General features: G+C 52.0%; 5 protein-coding genes across 5 annotated transcripts; 1 reads left to right on the top strand and 4 right to left on the bottom strand.

Moving 5' to 3' along the window:
* Nucleotides 1-870: 870 nt before the first annotated feature.
* Nucleotides 871-2,559, top strand: A1O1_08530 (uncharacterized protein; the record flags this gene model as incomplete). The annotated part of the gene is made up of 2 exons (XM_007729390.1): nt 871-1,534; nt 1,613-2,559. The coding sequence occupies 2 exons, from the start codon at nt 871-873 to the stop codon at nt 2,557-2,559; spliced, it is 1,611 nt and encodes a 536-aa protein (XP_007727580.1).
* A 1,085-nt stretch (nt 2,560-3,644) lies between these two features.
* A1O1_08529 (uncharacterized protein) lies at nt 3,645-5,100 on the bottom strand (the record flags this gene model as incomplete). Its single annotated transcript, XM_007729389.1, has 2 exons — nt 3,645-4,316; nt 4,537-5,100. 2 exons carry the CDS (start codon nt 5,098-5,100, stop codon nt 3,645-3,647), a joined length of 1,236 nt encoding a protein of 411 aa, XP_007727579.1.
* A 698-nt stretch (nt 5,101-5,798) lies between these two features.
* A1O1_08528 (uncharacterized protein) lies at nt 5,799-7,014 on the bottom strand (the record flags this gene model as incomplete). The annotated part of the gene is made up of 2 exons (XM_007729388.1): nt 5,799-6,557; nt 6,616-7,014. 2 exons carry the CDS (start codon nt 7,012-7,014, stop codon nt 5,799-5,801), a joined length of 1,158 nt encoding a protein of 385 aa, XP_007727578.1.
* Nucleotides 7,015-8,786: 1,772 nt separating this feature from the next.
* On the bottom strand, nt 8,787-11,250 carry A1O1_08527 (homoaconitase, mitochondrial; the record flags this gene model as incomplete). Its single annotated transcript, XM_007729387.1, has 2 exons — nt 8,787-11,198; nt 11,248-11,250. The coding sequence occupies 2 exons, from the start codon at nt 11,248-11,250 to the stop codon at nt 8,787-8,789; spliced, it is 2,415 nt and encodes an 804-aa protein (XP_007727577.1).
* A 533-nt stretch (nt 11,251-11,783) lies between these two features.
* A1O1_08526 (uncharacterized protein) lies at nt 11,784-13,611 on the bottom strand (the record flags this gene model as incomplete). Its single annotated transcript, XM_007729386.1, has 7 exons — nt 11,784-12,037; nt 12,105-12,475; nt 12,525-12,714; nt 12,772-12,913; nt 12,977-13,010; nt 13,062-13,291; nt 13,348-13,611. The coding sequence occupies 7 exons, from the start codon at nt 13,609-13,611 to the stop codon at nt 11,784-11,786; spliced, it is 1,485 nt and encodes a 494-aa protein (XP_007727576.1).
* Nucleotides 13,612-14,348: the final 737 nt, after the last annotated feature.

Genomic DNA, 14,348 nt, shown 5'->3' with positions numbered 1-14,348 from the left:
AGTTCGCTGCCGGACCTTGCATGAGACTTGCAGAGACGGATTCCTGCTTCTGACACGTGCAGTTGTCTCACTCCTCCACCAGACTCGGTATAACAATGTTGCTCAACAAACCCAGGCACTGAATCTGGGTGGCTGGGCCCGATACCATCTCTCCCCACCCAAGGATCCCAAACAATGATTTGTTCGACGACTTGAACGATACGGCCGTCCGTCCTTCCGCTAACCGAGTCCTTTTGATGTGGCAGGAAGCTAATGCTACCTTCGCCAATGGTTTTGCGCACCCCGCCGACTGTCTTATTCTCCTCCGTAACCTGCACGTCAGCGCATGGAGTGGCCTACAGCTGAGAGCTTCGGTAAGCCGATTGCTTCGTCTATCGAGGCAGATGCACAGGCCAACAGGTAAACAAAATGCTTGGGCACGATGCAGTGATGCAGACAAACCCCTGACGACGAAGCTGCTTAGAAAAGAGACGGTAAGCTGTTGAAGACCGCTGCAAACCTTGTCAACCACCGTCAATGAATCCTAGAAACAACCCATGTCAACGTTATCCAACTTCGCCCCTCCCCTGGGTTAGATACCTGGTTCTTCCCAGCCCATCTATAATCAGTCTAAAGGTGCTCTCTTGCAGATATCAGTCATGAGACCGGAGCTTATGCTTCTTCCACCGGGCTTTCCCGGTTTGGTCCATGAGTATCTATCTTCCTGCCAGTCGCTTCCCGCCTTTGACGTTGATTCTAGAGTTGCAGTCTGTTTTGACCTAACCTGTATGCCAGCATCGCATGGTCTATATCCACGAAAGCTTCACCTCAATCCGGGCCTTAGATGTGATGCAGTCTGACCATCAGCCTCGTGGTTGCAATACCTGTTCAATGGCGCCACCAGATCCTCACTCGTGGACGTACACAGACTATGTCTGCTTCTTACGAAGTCACGGCTTTCACAACCTCGCGTGCCTTGACGGATATCTTCAGTGGGGAGTAGAAGCCGGGCGACTCCCTGCTGCTCAGCGTCCTCAACAATCAACAACAATTCTGCTCGAGTTCGGAACATCGAGTTTCAGAACATCGGATCTCTCAGACACCGCGAAACTGAGACTGTTGTTGAAGGAATGGACCAGGAAACGCCCACCGAATGCTCCAGCTGTGCCAGCGTCCGGCGTTCAAGGCCGGATTGTCATGGTCAACAACATCAGTCCTGAGGTGGTGGACAGTCTAGGAGGGCTACTCAATATTGAGCCAGCGTTCTTTGCTGCGCATCTTGCTGACCACGGCATCGGGAACGTCGGGGAGGTCAACACGGCATCCCCTTTGGCGTCACAGAACGTACGCCTTCAGAAAGACTTCTTTACCGTCGAATATCCTTGTGCATTTGTCGTCGCAAACTGTGGAAAGGATGTTGACATTGATAAGCTCTACTGCAAGGGGAACTATCGGCGAAGAGTGGAGGTATGCTCGAAGTATGGAAAATCAAAAGTCGCTCTGGCTCGTCGGAAGATCTCATTCTACATGAAGAAGTCTCTCGATCAATGGTTGTGTATGTATTTCCCGAACTGCCTTCCGTGATCCGCTTGTTGAACTTTCCAAATTGTGACACATGCTGAGTTCTAGTTAGGCATCGTCCTTGTCGATCCACCCATCTCATACTTCACACTCGGACTTGAATCGACATTTGGGGCCTTCTCTCCCACAGCGCGCCTTGATGTCACGGGCTATCATGGAGGCTATCTCGACTTCATTGAGCACAGACGGCCTCCTACGAAAGAAGAGCACGACTTTCGCGAATGCGGAGCAAGGCCCATGTGTCCCAATCCATTCGACGACCTGTGTCGACATTGGCAGATCATGGCCCGAGATGGCCTGATCAACCCAGCGGACAGAAACCTGCTCAACATCATGAAACCAGCATTCCAGATTGCTGCAAGCGAATGCAGCAATTTCTTCGACTATATCCGCGCCACGCTTGAGAGCCAATCCGTTTCGACTTCGTTGACAGCCGACCCCTCGAAGACAAAGAGGATACTCGATAAATGCATCTCTCTAGACTCAATGCTCAGCCGGTACAAACCCATCCTGACGCGCATCAAGTCATTCGTCGGCGCGGACGCGGATCTGACCGAGGACTACCGCAGCCTTCTGGTCGACCTCCACCACTACCGGGTCGAATGCGACTCACAGATGCAGCATGTTTCCGTCGTCTCACATTGGCAAGACAGCGCGTCGTTGACCGCGATCGAAACCGAGTCAGTCCGCCAGGCCGACTATTCGCGATATCTGACGATAATTGCATTGATCTACGCGCCATTTGCGCTGGCCTGCGCCATCTTCAGCATGCCACATGACTTTGCGCCAGCTGCACACTATCTATACGGCTTTTTGCCTGCCACGGCCGGCGTGACCCTGGTATTTCTGCTGCTCGTTTTGCCCGAAGCAAGAGATCCACTGCCGATCCTCAAGGTTGCTTTGTGCGGTAAGTTAAGCAGGAAGAAATTGCTCGCGAAACCGAGCACCCGCAGTATGCCGTCCATGGTGAACGAAAAGAAATATGCAGAGGATGTTTAAACCGGTCAGCTTAAGACCGTTCATGAAGCTACCGGTGCCATGTATCATCTTTACGCCGTGCGTTGATACTCGCCCTCGCCTCTATCTGACATCTCATCTTTCGGTATTGTCCGGTGGCCTCACCTCAAGCGCGCCATAGGGGGTAGATGGCTGTCTACCAGCTTCTTGCAGCAGTGACCGACTCGGCCGAGATGAAATGGGTACCAACGCCTCGTTGAAGAAGCGTTACTCGACGCTGCCAAGCTTCAAATCATTGAAAGATGTTCGTCTGAACTATCAGTGCAATCTATACACGTATGCACCATGCACACAGGCAGTTACGGCACGAAGCGAAGTCTAAGCAGCCTAGCTATTATAATTAGTACGACGTTATGACTCTTTTCTGTATATACCGCGGAACACAGAACGCGCAAGATATCATTCATGTTAATATCATCATCCTCTACACATGTAATGAAATTGAACACGGCAGACCAGGAACAATCCAGTCCACCTTCAGCACTGACTCGAGATCTCAGACTCTGAAAGGTCTAGAAAGGTCTCGTTAAAAAGCCTGTTATGTAGCAGACCGCCAGGTCTTGGTTCGATCAAACGCTTTCGAGTCTACAAAGAAGACCAAGATGAAATATAGTGGTTGTCATCAATCCTTCTTATCTCCTTAAAGATGTTACAGCCTCTGCAAGAGTCTGCGCAGAGAGTCTGTAGCAGGCTGACGAATAGACAGAGAATGTCATGGCTCAATCCGGCAAGTCAAGTCAAGCCTGCCAAATGTCATCTCAATGGCCCTTTCTCACAGGATGACCTGTGAGCTCTGTTCTCGTCAGGTCCATTTCTGCCGTATTCTAACGAAGCTCCCTCATACGTAAGGGTACACAATCGATTCAATGAATAGCCCACAGTCCATGATAGCCTACGAGGCACTTCATTGCCAGATGGTTTCGACATTGTCCATCACAGTGGTACACAGCGGTTGTGATTGTGTAGAAGGCTCGGGCGGAATCAAGTAAATATTGGGATTCGGCATCTCTTGCTGCTGGATGAAAATTGCATGGCAAACAACGACCCAAAACAGAGCGATATCAGAATCACACTTGGACGCTCGTAGGGATCTTGACTTGTCCCTTTTTCCGCTCTTGGCTGGGCACGCCGTAGCGGAATCCCGGAGCCTTGGTGCCGCGGCCATCCAGACCGGTGCCTGCCCTGGTGGCACTGACCTCAGTGACGACAAACTGCCAGCGGTCTGTATCGATGCGCGACTTCTTCTTTTCCTCTGCTCGGATCTGTCGTTCTCTGAATTCTCTGCGCTTCGAGTCCTCCTGTTGAAGGCGTTCGGCATACCGCGCCCGGACTTCGTTCGGCCTAAGGGTCGGGTCGAGCTTGTCCTTTTCATACGCAACCAAGTGTGGATGCGGGATACGTGCGTCCGCAGGCTTCAAGACGGGATGCGCGTGGCCAGGCTTGCCGATGATCTCGGCTTTGTTGTCCTGCCAGGGTTCCAGGACTGGCTTGCCATCTTCACCCAGTTCCTGCTCGTCTGGAAGGCGGGGAGCAGCGCTGAAAACTCGCCCGGCGTCCGTGCGGTTGAAGGCGCGCGATTCAGACGTCGGCCAGAAGATTTGCGGGAAGGTCATGGGATGTTGTTCCAGGTCGTTGATGGACTCGTGCTCCTCGACGGGCTTGCGTGTGCGCGCGTCCAGCTTGTTCACTGGAACCATCGAGTGGATGGCTTTCGCGTAGGGAATGGCGAGAGGTTGGCCCTAGTTGATTTGAGAAGTCCGTTAGCAACTTTGTGCTTCTCTTGCAGAAGACCTGGAGAAGGACGGTGCTTGGTTGGCCAATGGCATAGAAATCAGAGAGTTGTAATTTGTTTTTTTAGATCACCATGGTGGAAGTCTGGAAGACTAATCGATTTTGGTTGTTCATCACAGTAGAAAAGAGCAGTAGTGGTAAAAGGAGAAGGGTTTATCTCTCACATACCTCTGAGGCCATTCTGCGTTCGACTTCCACGAGGCGAACGACAGCGGCTACTCTGCGCATGTCTATGCTCATCTCGACCGAGACTTGGCGGACGGATTTCCCATCGACCTTGACTCGTTTCCATATTTCCTCGCGGAGCTCGTCCGATAATATACTTTGTGAAACGAAGCTTTTGTTGAGTGGGAAAGGGCGCAAATCTTCCAGGTCTTCTTTCGGCAATGAAGGTTCGTCTTCCGCAGCTTCCTCGAGGGCAGCCATATCATCGGTTTCGGGGCCTTCGGAAGACGGCGCCGGAGACGTGCCATGCTTTTTGTTTCGCTCACGTAGAAGGGTGCCCTTCTTGTCATATGCTGAGAGATAGTTGGTGGAATTGGCGAGAGGCTGCCGGAAATTCGCCCCAGGTCCTTGCATGAGCCAGGCGAACATCCGGCGTCGAAGTTGTGTTGTTTGAGAGGAGGGTGTTGAGGAGAAAGCGCGGTTGAGGCATGATTTACAATGAGTGTGGATGGAGGGTGTAGGCTTTGCTGCGATCGAAGCAGCCGACGACGGTATTCGTGGAGGCATGGTGGCGAGATATCTGAGGGCGTCGGAGACTTGGGATGGATAGAAATACTATTGCATGGCCTCCATAAAGAGAATGGATGACAGCGGTCGTAGCTGGAGAGTGAATAGCAGGTAAATCTCGTTCCCGGCGTTGAATAACCAGAGGACACAATTGATCTCAAGAACTTGAAGCACAAAATTGCACACAGCTCGAAAGGTGAGAGACGCATTCGGCCAACCTGCCTGATTTGGTTGCACCAATGCCCAGTAGTGGGAGCCTTGTCTGACCAGCAAGGAGATCCGCAACAACTTGACAACTGGGACACAGCGGAGTCTCTAGCAAAAGGTTTGTTGGCAGAATCCCCCTACACGAGCACTACTATGTCATACACTTTGACCCCCGGTGCAGGGCACAAGCGTCTTCGTTCGATTCTTATGACTTGATGGTCTCCTGTCTCTCCGCACGATCCAAGGTATGTAATGATACATGTCATCTCATCAAATATGTTCATTCCGCATGTGCAAACAGTTATATCTCCAAATGTGTGTGTGTGGCACATGTGCAAGCCCAGCCAGTAGATGATTATAAGCATCGCAACCCAAAAATGCCACTCTAGATATCTATAGCGCTGAGATGCTGACAAATGTTCGCTAGAACGCTGCAAAGACGTGAGATCATAATCGAATAACGGCGTAAGAAGGGAAGTAGATGACGGCAATCAGGAGGAGAGTGAAATGTCCGTGCCCCTGAAGGTCGTGGTCGCAGACCACATGCCCCTGACCAAGGGGAGGTTGACGTCCTTGATCGGCTTTCCAGTGGATTTGGCGATCTCTTCAGCTTCCTTCTTGAGTGTAGGGTCATTGCTGAACGTCATGTGTCCGTGGAAAACAACCAGATCACCATCCTTGATGATATCGAGGCCACCAGGCCCCACCAGATCGGCATCACTCGTGACCAGCAGAGGTCGGCCAGACTTGGTGTAAGGTCCATAGATACTGGTGGCAGTAGCATAGGACACGTCGTACTTGGGCGTCGTGTAGCAGTTACTACTGAAGAAGAGGAAGTATATACCTTCCTCGGAACGATGGAGTGAAGGGGCCTCGATCAGGGGTCCGTCAAAGTCGTCTCTGTCGAGGATTTGGATCGCATCGCCGACCAGAGAGATGCCATCGGAGCCTACTTCTTGAAGCATGATGGGAGTAGGGACGATCGGGGCGATACCATTGTTGCAACTGCCGCCATGGCCGATTGAGTTGCCGTCCGTCTTATAGACGACGTAGCGTTTGCCTGTAGCTGGGTCCTGGAATCCGTCGGGATCGATGGCACCGCCCTTGGTGAGAATATCTGGACATGCAATAGGGTGGTCCAGAGGGGCATAAGGTCCCATGACATTCCGGGACGTCGCGGCGCCCACGCAGTGGAATCTCGGAGTCGATGCTAGCGCGTCGGTATAGTAGAGCACGAATGAACCGTCATCCTAATAATCAAGAACATATGAATAAGAAAGATCTTCTGTCAGTTGCAATATGGCTTACAAGCTGGATGACATCTGGCGCCCAAACTCGAGTGCCAGTTTCCCAGGCGGCGACCTGCGGTAGCGCGTCATGGTGGTCCGATAACGTCCATGTCTGATTGTCCGACGACGTCGCGACTTGGATGTGAATCATCTCGCCGCCAACTCCTCGGTTGTTGGTCGCAAAAGCATATGAAACGCCATCCACGTGGATGATGGCCGGGTCGGGGAAGTTTGTCTCCACCAGAGGTCCTATCACGGAGGCGAAGGGGTTTGTCGACGGAGCCGACACGCCCTCGGAGGAAGCCTTCTCCGGTAATGGCGCTGGCTCTGGTGAACGGATGACTGTGTTGCGAGGCGTCAAGGGTCCCAAGGAAGAAACGGCCGAGGAGGCCAACAAATATGCAGGGATAGCAACCATGGCCAGTATGATCTTTGTGCGCAACAAAAATGGAAAACTTTTAGTATCGTCTTGTGGTGCCGCCAAGGTGGATTCCGAAGGTGAAACGACCGACTGATGTGAATGATTGTGCTGCGAAGCGGCTATAAAACCCTGACGAGGGTGCGTAGTATAAGAAAGTAAAGGCTCTTTTTCTGCAGAGGTTGTCATGATGCCGGAGGGTGAAGGTATGGGCAGTAATAATATACAGAGTACCATGCACGGGCTAGATCTGGATCTGAGGGTCTTGCTGTCGCGTTTAGATTGTAAGGCTGCGGACTAGGCAGCGCAGGAGGTCAGGGGACAGTCCTTGCGACAGTCTGGCCAGGGAGGCCTAATCAATAGCGTTGTTTGAGCGGATAAACGTTGGCCATAGAGAGCGGATTCGCGCGGTACTCTGGCAGCGAGTTGACACCTTCTGGACACTTGGCAGTTGAGTGGTATGTCTTTTGCACTTGCTGACCACCAACCTATGTGGTCTCAGCGCGAAGGTCGGAGCCAAAAAAAAAAGAGAGAAGGGCGTAGACCTCGGAGCGCAGCGGCAGAGAGGCGATTCGTACGTAGCTGGCATTTAGCGTGGAAGAGGTTCTACTTTTGGAAATGAAGGACGGTATCTTGGTGTGGATCAATTCGGCTGAATGTTGGAGAGTCGGCAGTCGGTCTGCCGTGAGTGCTGACACTCCTGCTGCCACACGCTGGAAGGGTGAATGTGAGGAGGTTAAGACCAGGTTTATAGTGATGCACAGCGGTCAAGACACAGTCCCGGTAAGTTGCAATAAGCGCAGGAGAAGCAGTCGAGGGGGTTTTGAAGCGCCCAATCGGTCCATCACGTGGTTTCGTCTCATGTTCGCGCGTTTTAGGTTTCGCCAAGCTTCGGGATGCCGACGGTGGGTCCCGGCGCCTTTCCGATTCGAGTTCCCCCTTTCGGGCGTAGCCTTGCCGTGTATGTACCTACATATAGTATACTATACTGTGCAGTGTCCCACCTGGTCCTTCAGGTATTCGCTGTGGGTAATTACTAGTAGTGTTGATGCAGAAAACTTGAACTGTCTCACCGCTTGGCCCATACTCTGGTCAAATAAGCGATGTTCCACCATCGACAGGTGCTGGGTGGCCCATGGCACAGTCCACTACGACCAGAAATAAATAACGTCTTTTTGTGGTACCCAAATTGTAGACTGTCTCACCCAGCATCTTTGCAACCATCCTCCAACACCTTGCGCTACAAGGCCGAGCGACCAGAAATACCATTCCGTGCACTCTCAGATCAGTAGAGGGTAGCCTCCACGTACGGACTGCTCCACCAGCAGTCCTTGGGATCATGATCGTCTATGCAAGCATGCAAGCTCTTCTCCGGCCATTCGCACTCAATAGCATTTGCCAAATGAGCAATGACCAGGCCAGGTATGAGTATAGTTGCTATGCAACCGAACCGTCGACGGATCACTGGCTGCTTGTTGCACATTTTCCCTCCGAAGCAGTCAGCTCCAAGGATATGACAGACGGTGACCCTCTGCGAAGGCATCTGATCGTGGATATTCGGGACTGTATGGAGCGTGATGCTGATCTGTACCAAATTTGTTGCAGATCTATCCAGATGCTGATCTCTGTACCAGCGGCTGGATGTGTGCCTTCTGGCTAGCACTGGAATAGAGGGCTAGCGGGAACCCTGTTGAGTGACTGCCTTTCACCGAGTGAAGCGTTGTTCTGCTGAATTGCATAGAAAAGTACCGGCAGAAGCTTGACGAAGCGTTTCATGCTGCGGCAATCTCCTTTTGTACCCATTTCTCAAGGCCACCCTTGGCAATGATCTCTTGCACATTCGGCGGAAGTTCTCCCACTTTCTCCGTCCATGTCTTTCCATTAGGTCCTTCGGTAACTTCGATTTGCGACTTCTTCACGTCCCAGACCAGGGTCCAACCGGTCCGGCGAGAGAGCTGCTTTTCATGTGGCTGTGTCGGCGCTGGTGGAGGGGAATCGAGGCTCTGTTGTTCCTCTTTGTTGCCGACAGGCTCTGTGATCTCGTCGGATGTCGTAGGTGTGGAAGTTTCCGAGAATGTCTCCCGCAAGCGGCGGACCAACTTTGGCACCTCTAGACCCATCAAAGCATTATTGATGCTGTTCCGCGAAAAGATGTTGCCGAAGCTGCCCGCTACCACAAGGGGAATTTTCTTTGCCAGGATAGCAGTTGCTGCCTGTTCTCGAGAGCTACCGCATCCGAAGTTGAAACCGGCAACCAGAATGTCTCCTGCTTTTGCGATTGAAGAAAACTTCGGATCGTAGTTTTCCATACACACCTCGGCCATCTTTTCAACGGGGACGTTGTCTTGATAGGTGTATTTTCCCGGATAGATGCCATCTGTGTTGATGTTGTCTGCATCACAGAAGACGATCTCTCCTTCCAGCCGCTCTGGGAACCCTGGATACACATCCGTGGAACTCGTCGTAGTCTCGCTTGTCTTGACTGAATCACCGAATGTTTCCTCGGCCGATTCGATCATGTTGTCTAATTGGCTGATGATCTTCTGGAAAGCCTCATCAGCAGTGATCATGCGTTCTTCTTCTTTGATGCCGTCGCCTTCACCCCGCACCACTCCAGACCATCCGTCCGGCCTTTCGTACCATCCGGGACCACTGATTTTGCCAGTCAGGGCGCTAGCTGCCACAACTTCGGGGCTGGCAAGGTAGGCCCTGGCATCAGGGCTGCCCATACGACCTTTGAAGTTTCTGTTCGTCGCACTGATACCCACCTCGCCGGGTTCAAGCAGCCCGGTCCCAAGACCGATACAAGGCCCACACCCTGCAGGGAGCGTCACGGCACCGGCATCGATGAGTGTCTGCCAATCACCAGCTTCCTCGGCGATCTCCTGCTCGGGCAGCGAGGCTGCGGCGATATAGAACTTGACGCCGTCGGCGATCTGGGGCACTTTACCACCATTCTTTTCGGCAGCGTCTTTGAAAACTTTCGCAGCTGCCGCAAGATCGGAAGCGCGGGAATTGGTGCAAGACACAAGATAAGCCTTATCAACCTTGATGTTTTGGTCTTCCAGCTCATTCAAAGGAGTCGCGACCTTGACGGAATTGGGCCCGGCCACGTAGGGAGAGAGGGTGTTCAAGTCGAGATAGAGCTGTTTAGCATATTGAGCCCCCTTGTCGGCCACAAGTTGAGACTCAAACAATTGATCCAGTCGAGCGTGTGTGAAACGAGGATTGCCACTCCGGCCTTCAGATGCATCCAATGCTGACATTGTAGCCTTTGCGCGAAGCCAACCTCGAAGCACATCATCTATCGGGAACAATCCACTCAAGGCACCCCATTCCGTGGTCATGTTAGCAATGGTCAATCGGGAGTCGATAGGGAGACTTCTAAGAGTCTCTTCTGACCCAGTAAACTCGATGGCGTGGTTCAGCACGTCATCTTTGTCGAACAGACCGCAAAGCGCCACAATCACATCCTTTCCGGTCACACCTTTGGGCAAGACACCTCTAAAGGTCACCTTGGCCACAGGGGGAATCTGCCACCAGGTGCGTCCAGTAGCCCAGATGCTAGCGGCATCCGTCCGAACCACAGGTGTACCAAGGCAGCCAATGCCACCGTACATGTTGGTGTGGCTGTCACTGGCAACGACCAATGTTCCGGGCCAGGCGTAGCCCTCCTCGACCATAATCTGATGTCCAATACCCCGGCCAGCGGGGTAAAAGTCCACGCCGTGCTTCTTTGCAAATTCCTCGATCTGTCTATATTTTGTCAAGTTCTTGTCCGACTTGTTTTGAACGTCGTGATCGAGTGTCATGACAATCTGCTTGGGGTCTTTCAATTTTGTCGCCCCTATCGACATGAACTTCAAAGCAACAGGCCATGAATTGTCATGGGTCATGCAATGGTGTGGTGCAATCGTGACATAGTCGCCTGACTTTACATATTTGTCTTTTGCCAACCCCACAGCATACTGTTGTACGATCTTCTCGGTGAGTGTCTGAGGGATCGTGGGGAATGTCTTCATCGAGGTGAACACCGCCGCGGCGTTTGGATCTTCGAGTTGCGCATGGAAGACCTCTTGAACACGTTGCGCACTCTTGCGAAAACTGCGCGTCTGTCGCCATTGCACGCGAAAGGATAGATTGGTCGTTTGGAACGCGCAAGGCGCAAAAGCCCGCGGAGAAACCTAGCACAGCTTAGAAGTGTGTTTGTCTTGAGAACCCAGCTGGACATACCATCGTGCAAGAGTCTGCCAAAAGTCACAGTCAGAGTCTCAAGTTGCAATGGCTCTGTAGCAGGATGCTACTCCACCACCATATCGCTAGCAAGATTGTCCGTCGTCGGTTGTTGTCGAGGAAATTTTCAGTAGCGTTGAGAACAAGAGAAGCACCTGCGGCGATCGACACCTGGCTACAGCAGTTCCTGGTGACAGATTGGATATACTCGCTCTCAAAAAAAAACAAAGATCTCGTGGACGAAAAAGGCCATTACTACAGCTATTCTCCGATTGGAGCGCTGCGTCCTGCCTTGAGAAGCGCGGGCTAAATTTTACAGGCGTAATGCCGATGTCGCTCAGAATCACGTGATACGCCACTGACGAGGCTGAGGCTCGGCAAGGCTGCACCCCAGCCTTGCTATGATTGGAAATGCCATATAGAAGAACTGTGGCAGAAAGGGTCTCAATTCAAGGTCTATAGAATCCACTTCGTCCAATAAGAGTGGTGGAGCCGGATGAATATTCTTGTGTAAACTTGTTTCTCTCATCTGGACTTTAGACAGTGTAGCGGAAGAAGGTTGCGTTATCGCCCTTCTCTCTTTCCGCAAATTTGTCCTCGGCTGTGTATTGATCCAAACTCTTATAATCACGGTCCCGACGTGCGTTCTCACGGCGCAGGTAGGTCGTCATGAAGATGGATAGTATTGTGCTCATCGAGACTAAGCCAATCAAGATAGCATGGCCTTTGGTGAACTTTGGGGAATCCGTGGACAGATAGATGAAACCTGAGATCGCACCACCGAGGTTACCTGAGCCAGATGTCAGCATTCGGACAGAGGTAGGGTACCGGCGCCAGAGTCCACGTGGAAGGCTTACCAAATCCCACATGCATGGCAATGCCCACGCCGCGCTTGACGGTCCCGGCGATATTGTTGCCGTTCCAGGCAACACCTTGTGGGACATTGGAATAGATGCCAGCGGCAAAGAAGAAGCAGCCAGCGTACTTGACATGGGGATTCTGGGATGCAATGAGCATGGTGAGTCCCGTCAGGGCGATGCAGTTGAAGCCGATCATAAAGACACCTCTACTCTTGAGCTTGTCCGCGGCAAAGCCTCCACTGATACAGCAGAAGCAGGCGACAATGTATGGAGGCACCGTCATGAGCTGAGCAGTTTCATTGGTGTAGCCAAGAGTCCTCACAATTGTTGGCAGAAATAGTGAGACGGAGTAGAGGGGTGTATAAACGCTAGAGTGTGTAAGCAAGACAGAGGGTCCGTGGAGGAACATGCCCTTACCCAATGGTGATGAACATGTGAACCCATATTTTCCAATCCTTGACAGCATCCCAGAAATACTTCATGGAAAATTCGTCGGCCAGTGAGCTTCGGTCGTGTTCTAAGCGACGGGCAACCTCCTTTCTCTCCTCAGGGGTTAGGAATTTTGCGGTAGATGGGTAGTCATTCATAACGACGAATGCCATTCCAGCTGTGGTAGACGGACTGTTAGGTCGTTGAACATGAGTGGTAAGTCGACGTTACGTACCAACTATGAGCGTAATGATACCCTCAAGGATGAAGATCCAAGCCCAGCCGGCTTTACCTCCAATGCCGTCCATCTCGATGATACCACGAGCCAGTAATCCGCCAAATGCGCCAGCAGCTGTGGCCGCGGAGAAGAAGATCGCCTGTTGTGATAGTGATGTATAAGTTCTTGCAACTTTTCACGGTCATACTGAGTCAATACTCACCATTCTGAGGCCGCACTCATGTCGTCGGTACCACCTGAACACGTCCTATCAGCAGGGACCTCCATGTTTGCGTCGGCCGACCCACATAGTGATATAGAAGGTCACTCCCGGAAAAAGGCCGCCTTCTGCGATTCCCAAAGCAGCACGAGCAGCGAGGAGGCCCGCAAAGTTGTGAACAAGCCCCATTAATGTGCAGCAGACGCCCCATGCAACCATGATAGTGGGTATCCAGATCGAGGGGCGCGTTCTCTTCATCATCAGATTGGAGGGCACCTCGGCAGCAACGTAGAATGGGAAGAAGACAGCGAGTGCAACCTATTCCATGTCAGATACCTTCAATCCCAGATGTTCACCACTAGTGGGATACAGACGTTGTAGTCCAAACCGGTCATACCCAGGTCCATTTCGAGTCCAGCAAGGCGAGCATTTCCAATGTTTGTTCGATCGAGGAATGAGAGAAGATAGAGCAGTGCCAGAAATGGGAGAAGAGCCCAGTCCAACTTCCTGATCAACTTCTTCGTAGCTTTCTTATCGAAGCCCAGTTCTTGAGAGTTAGTGGAACCTGATTCCAGCATCTCCACATTCTCTTTGCTTGGGGAAATTTCGACGGGGACCTCGACTTCTGTAGGAGCCATTCTCGTCTGCTGGCTTGCGTTGCAGTCGAGGAAACACAGTCGATGTTATAGCTCAGGGCGATACAAGTAGCAGACGCGATAATCGAGCAATTCCGAGGCAGAAGCACGGAAAGGAGGATGTCCAACGAAGGATGCACAAGGATAGAAGACAATCCGGGTCACAACAGGCGCTTTATGGCCTTTTATGCTTGATTGTGATACTCACATTTCCGGGAGGGTTGCACAAGTGATTAGGTACCAACCAGATGCCGACTTCCCCAATCGCAACAAAGTCCTCCGCGTTGCACCAGAGGGCTTCCCCGGGCCCAGTGTGAGGTGTACAGGGTATCCCTGTCCGAAGCCCACCAGAACAAGCCCAAAGATTGAAGGCAGGCTCTCGAATCGACAGACTCACTCGTCCGGCCAAAAGGAATCCAGATCTGGTGAGGGTATGACAACTGTTTCTTGGTATCGTCTAAGCCATCATATTGGGCCAAGCAAATACCCATGCGATCTCAAGACAGCGTACATGCGGGCGCTGATGCCAATCCTGCGGAACACTTACCGACACTACCAGGTAGTATGGGCGAGAACGAGTATGAGAGGCGCCAACCCTCAGAGGTGGATTGGTTCGTAAGAATCTTCAGGCTGGCGCGTCTGAACGTTACCTGTGGTGGCCACTACCTACCTGCCTTTACGCATTTGCCTTTTGCACCACATGGAAATTGGGAAAGGAGCAGAGAAAGATCTTGGAGAGG

The sequence above is a fragment of the Capronia coronata genome (assembly GCF_000585585.1).
Source record: "Capronia coronata CBS 617.96 chromosome Unknown acBCG-supercont1.8, whole genome shotgun sequence".
NCBI classification, from domain to species: domain Eukaryota; kingdom Fungi; phylum Ascomycota; class Eurotiomycetes; order Chaetothyriales; family Herpotrichiellaceae; genus Capronia; species Capronia coronata.
The sequence above is the reverse complement of the archived record's forward strand: the minus strand, read 5'-3'. Positions and strand labels throughout refer to the sequence as shown.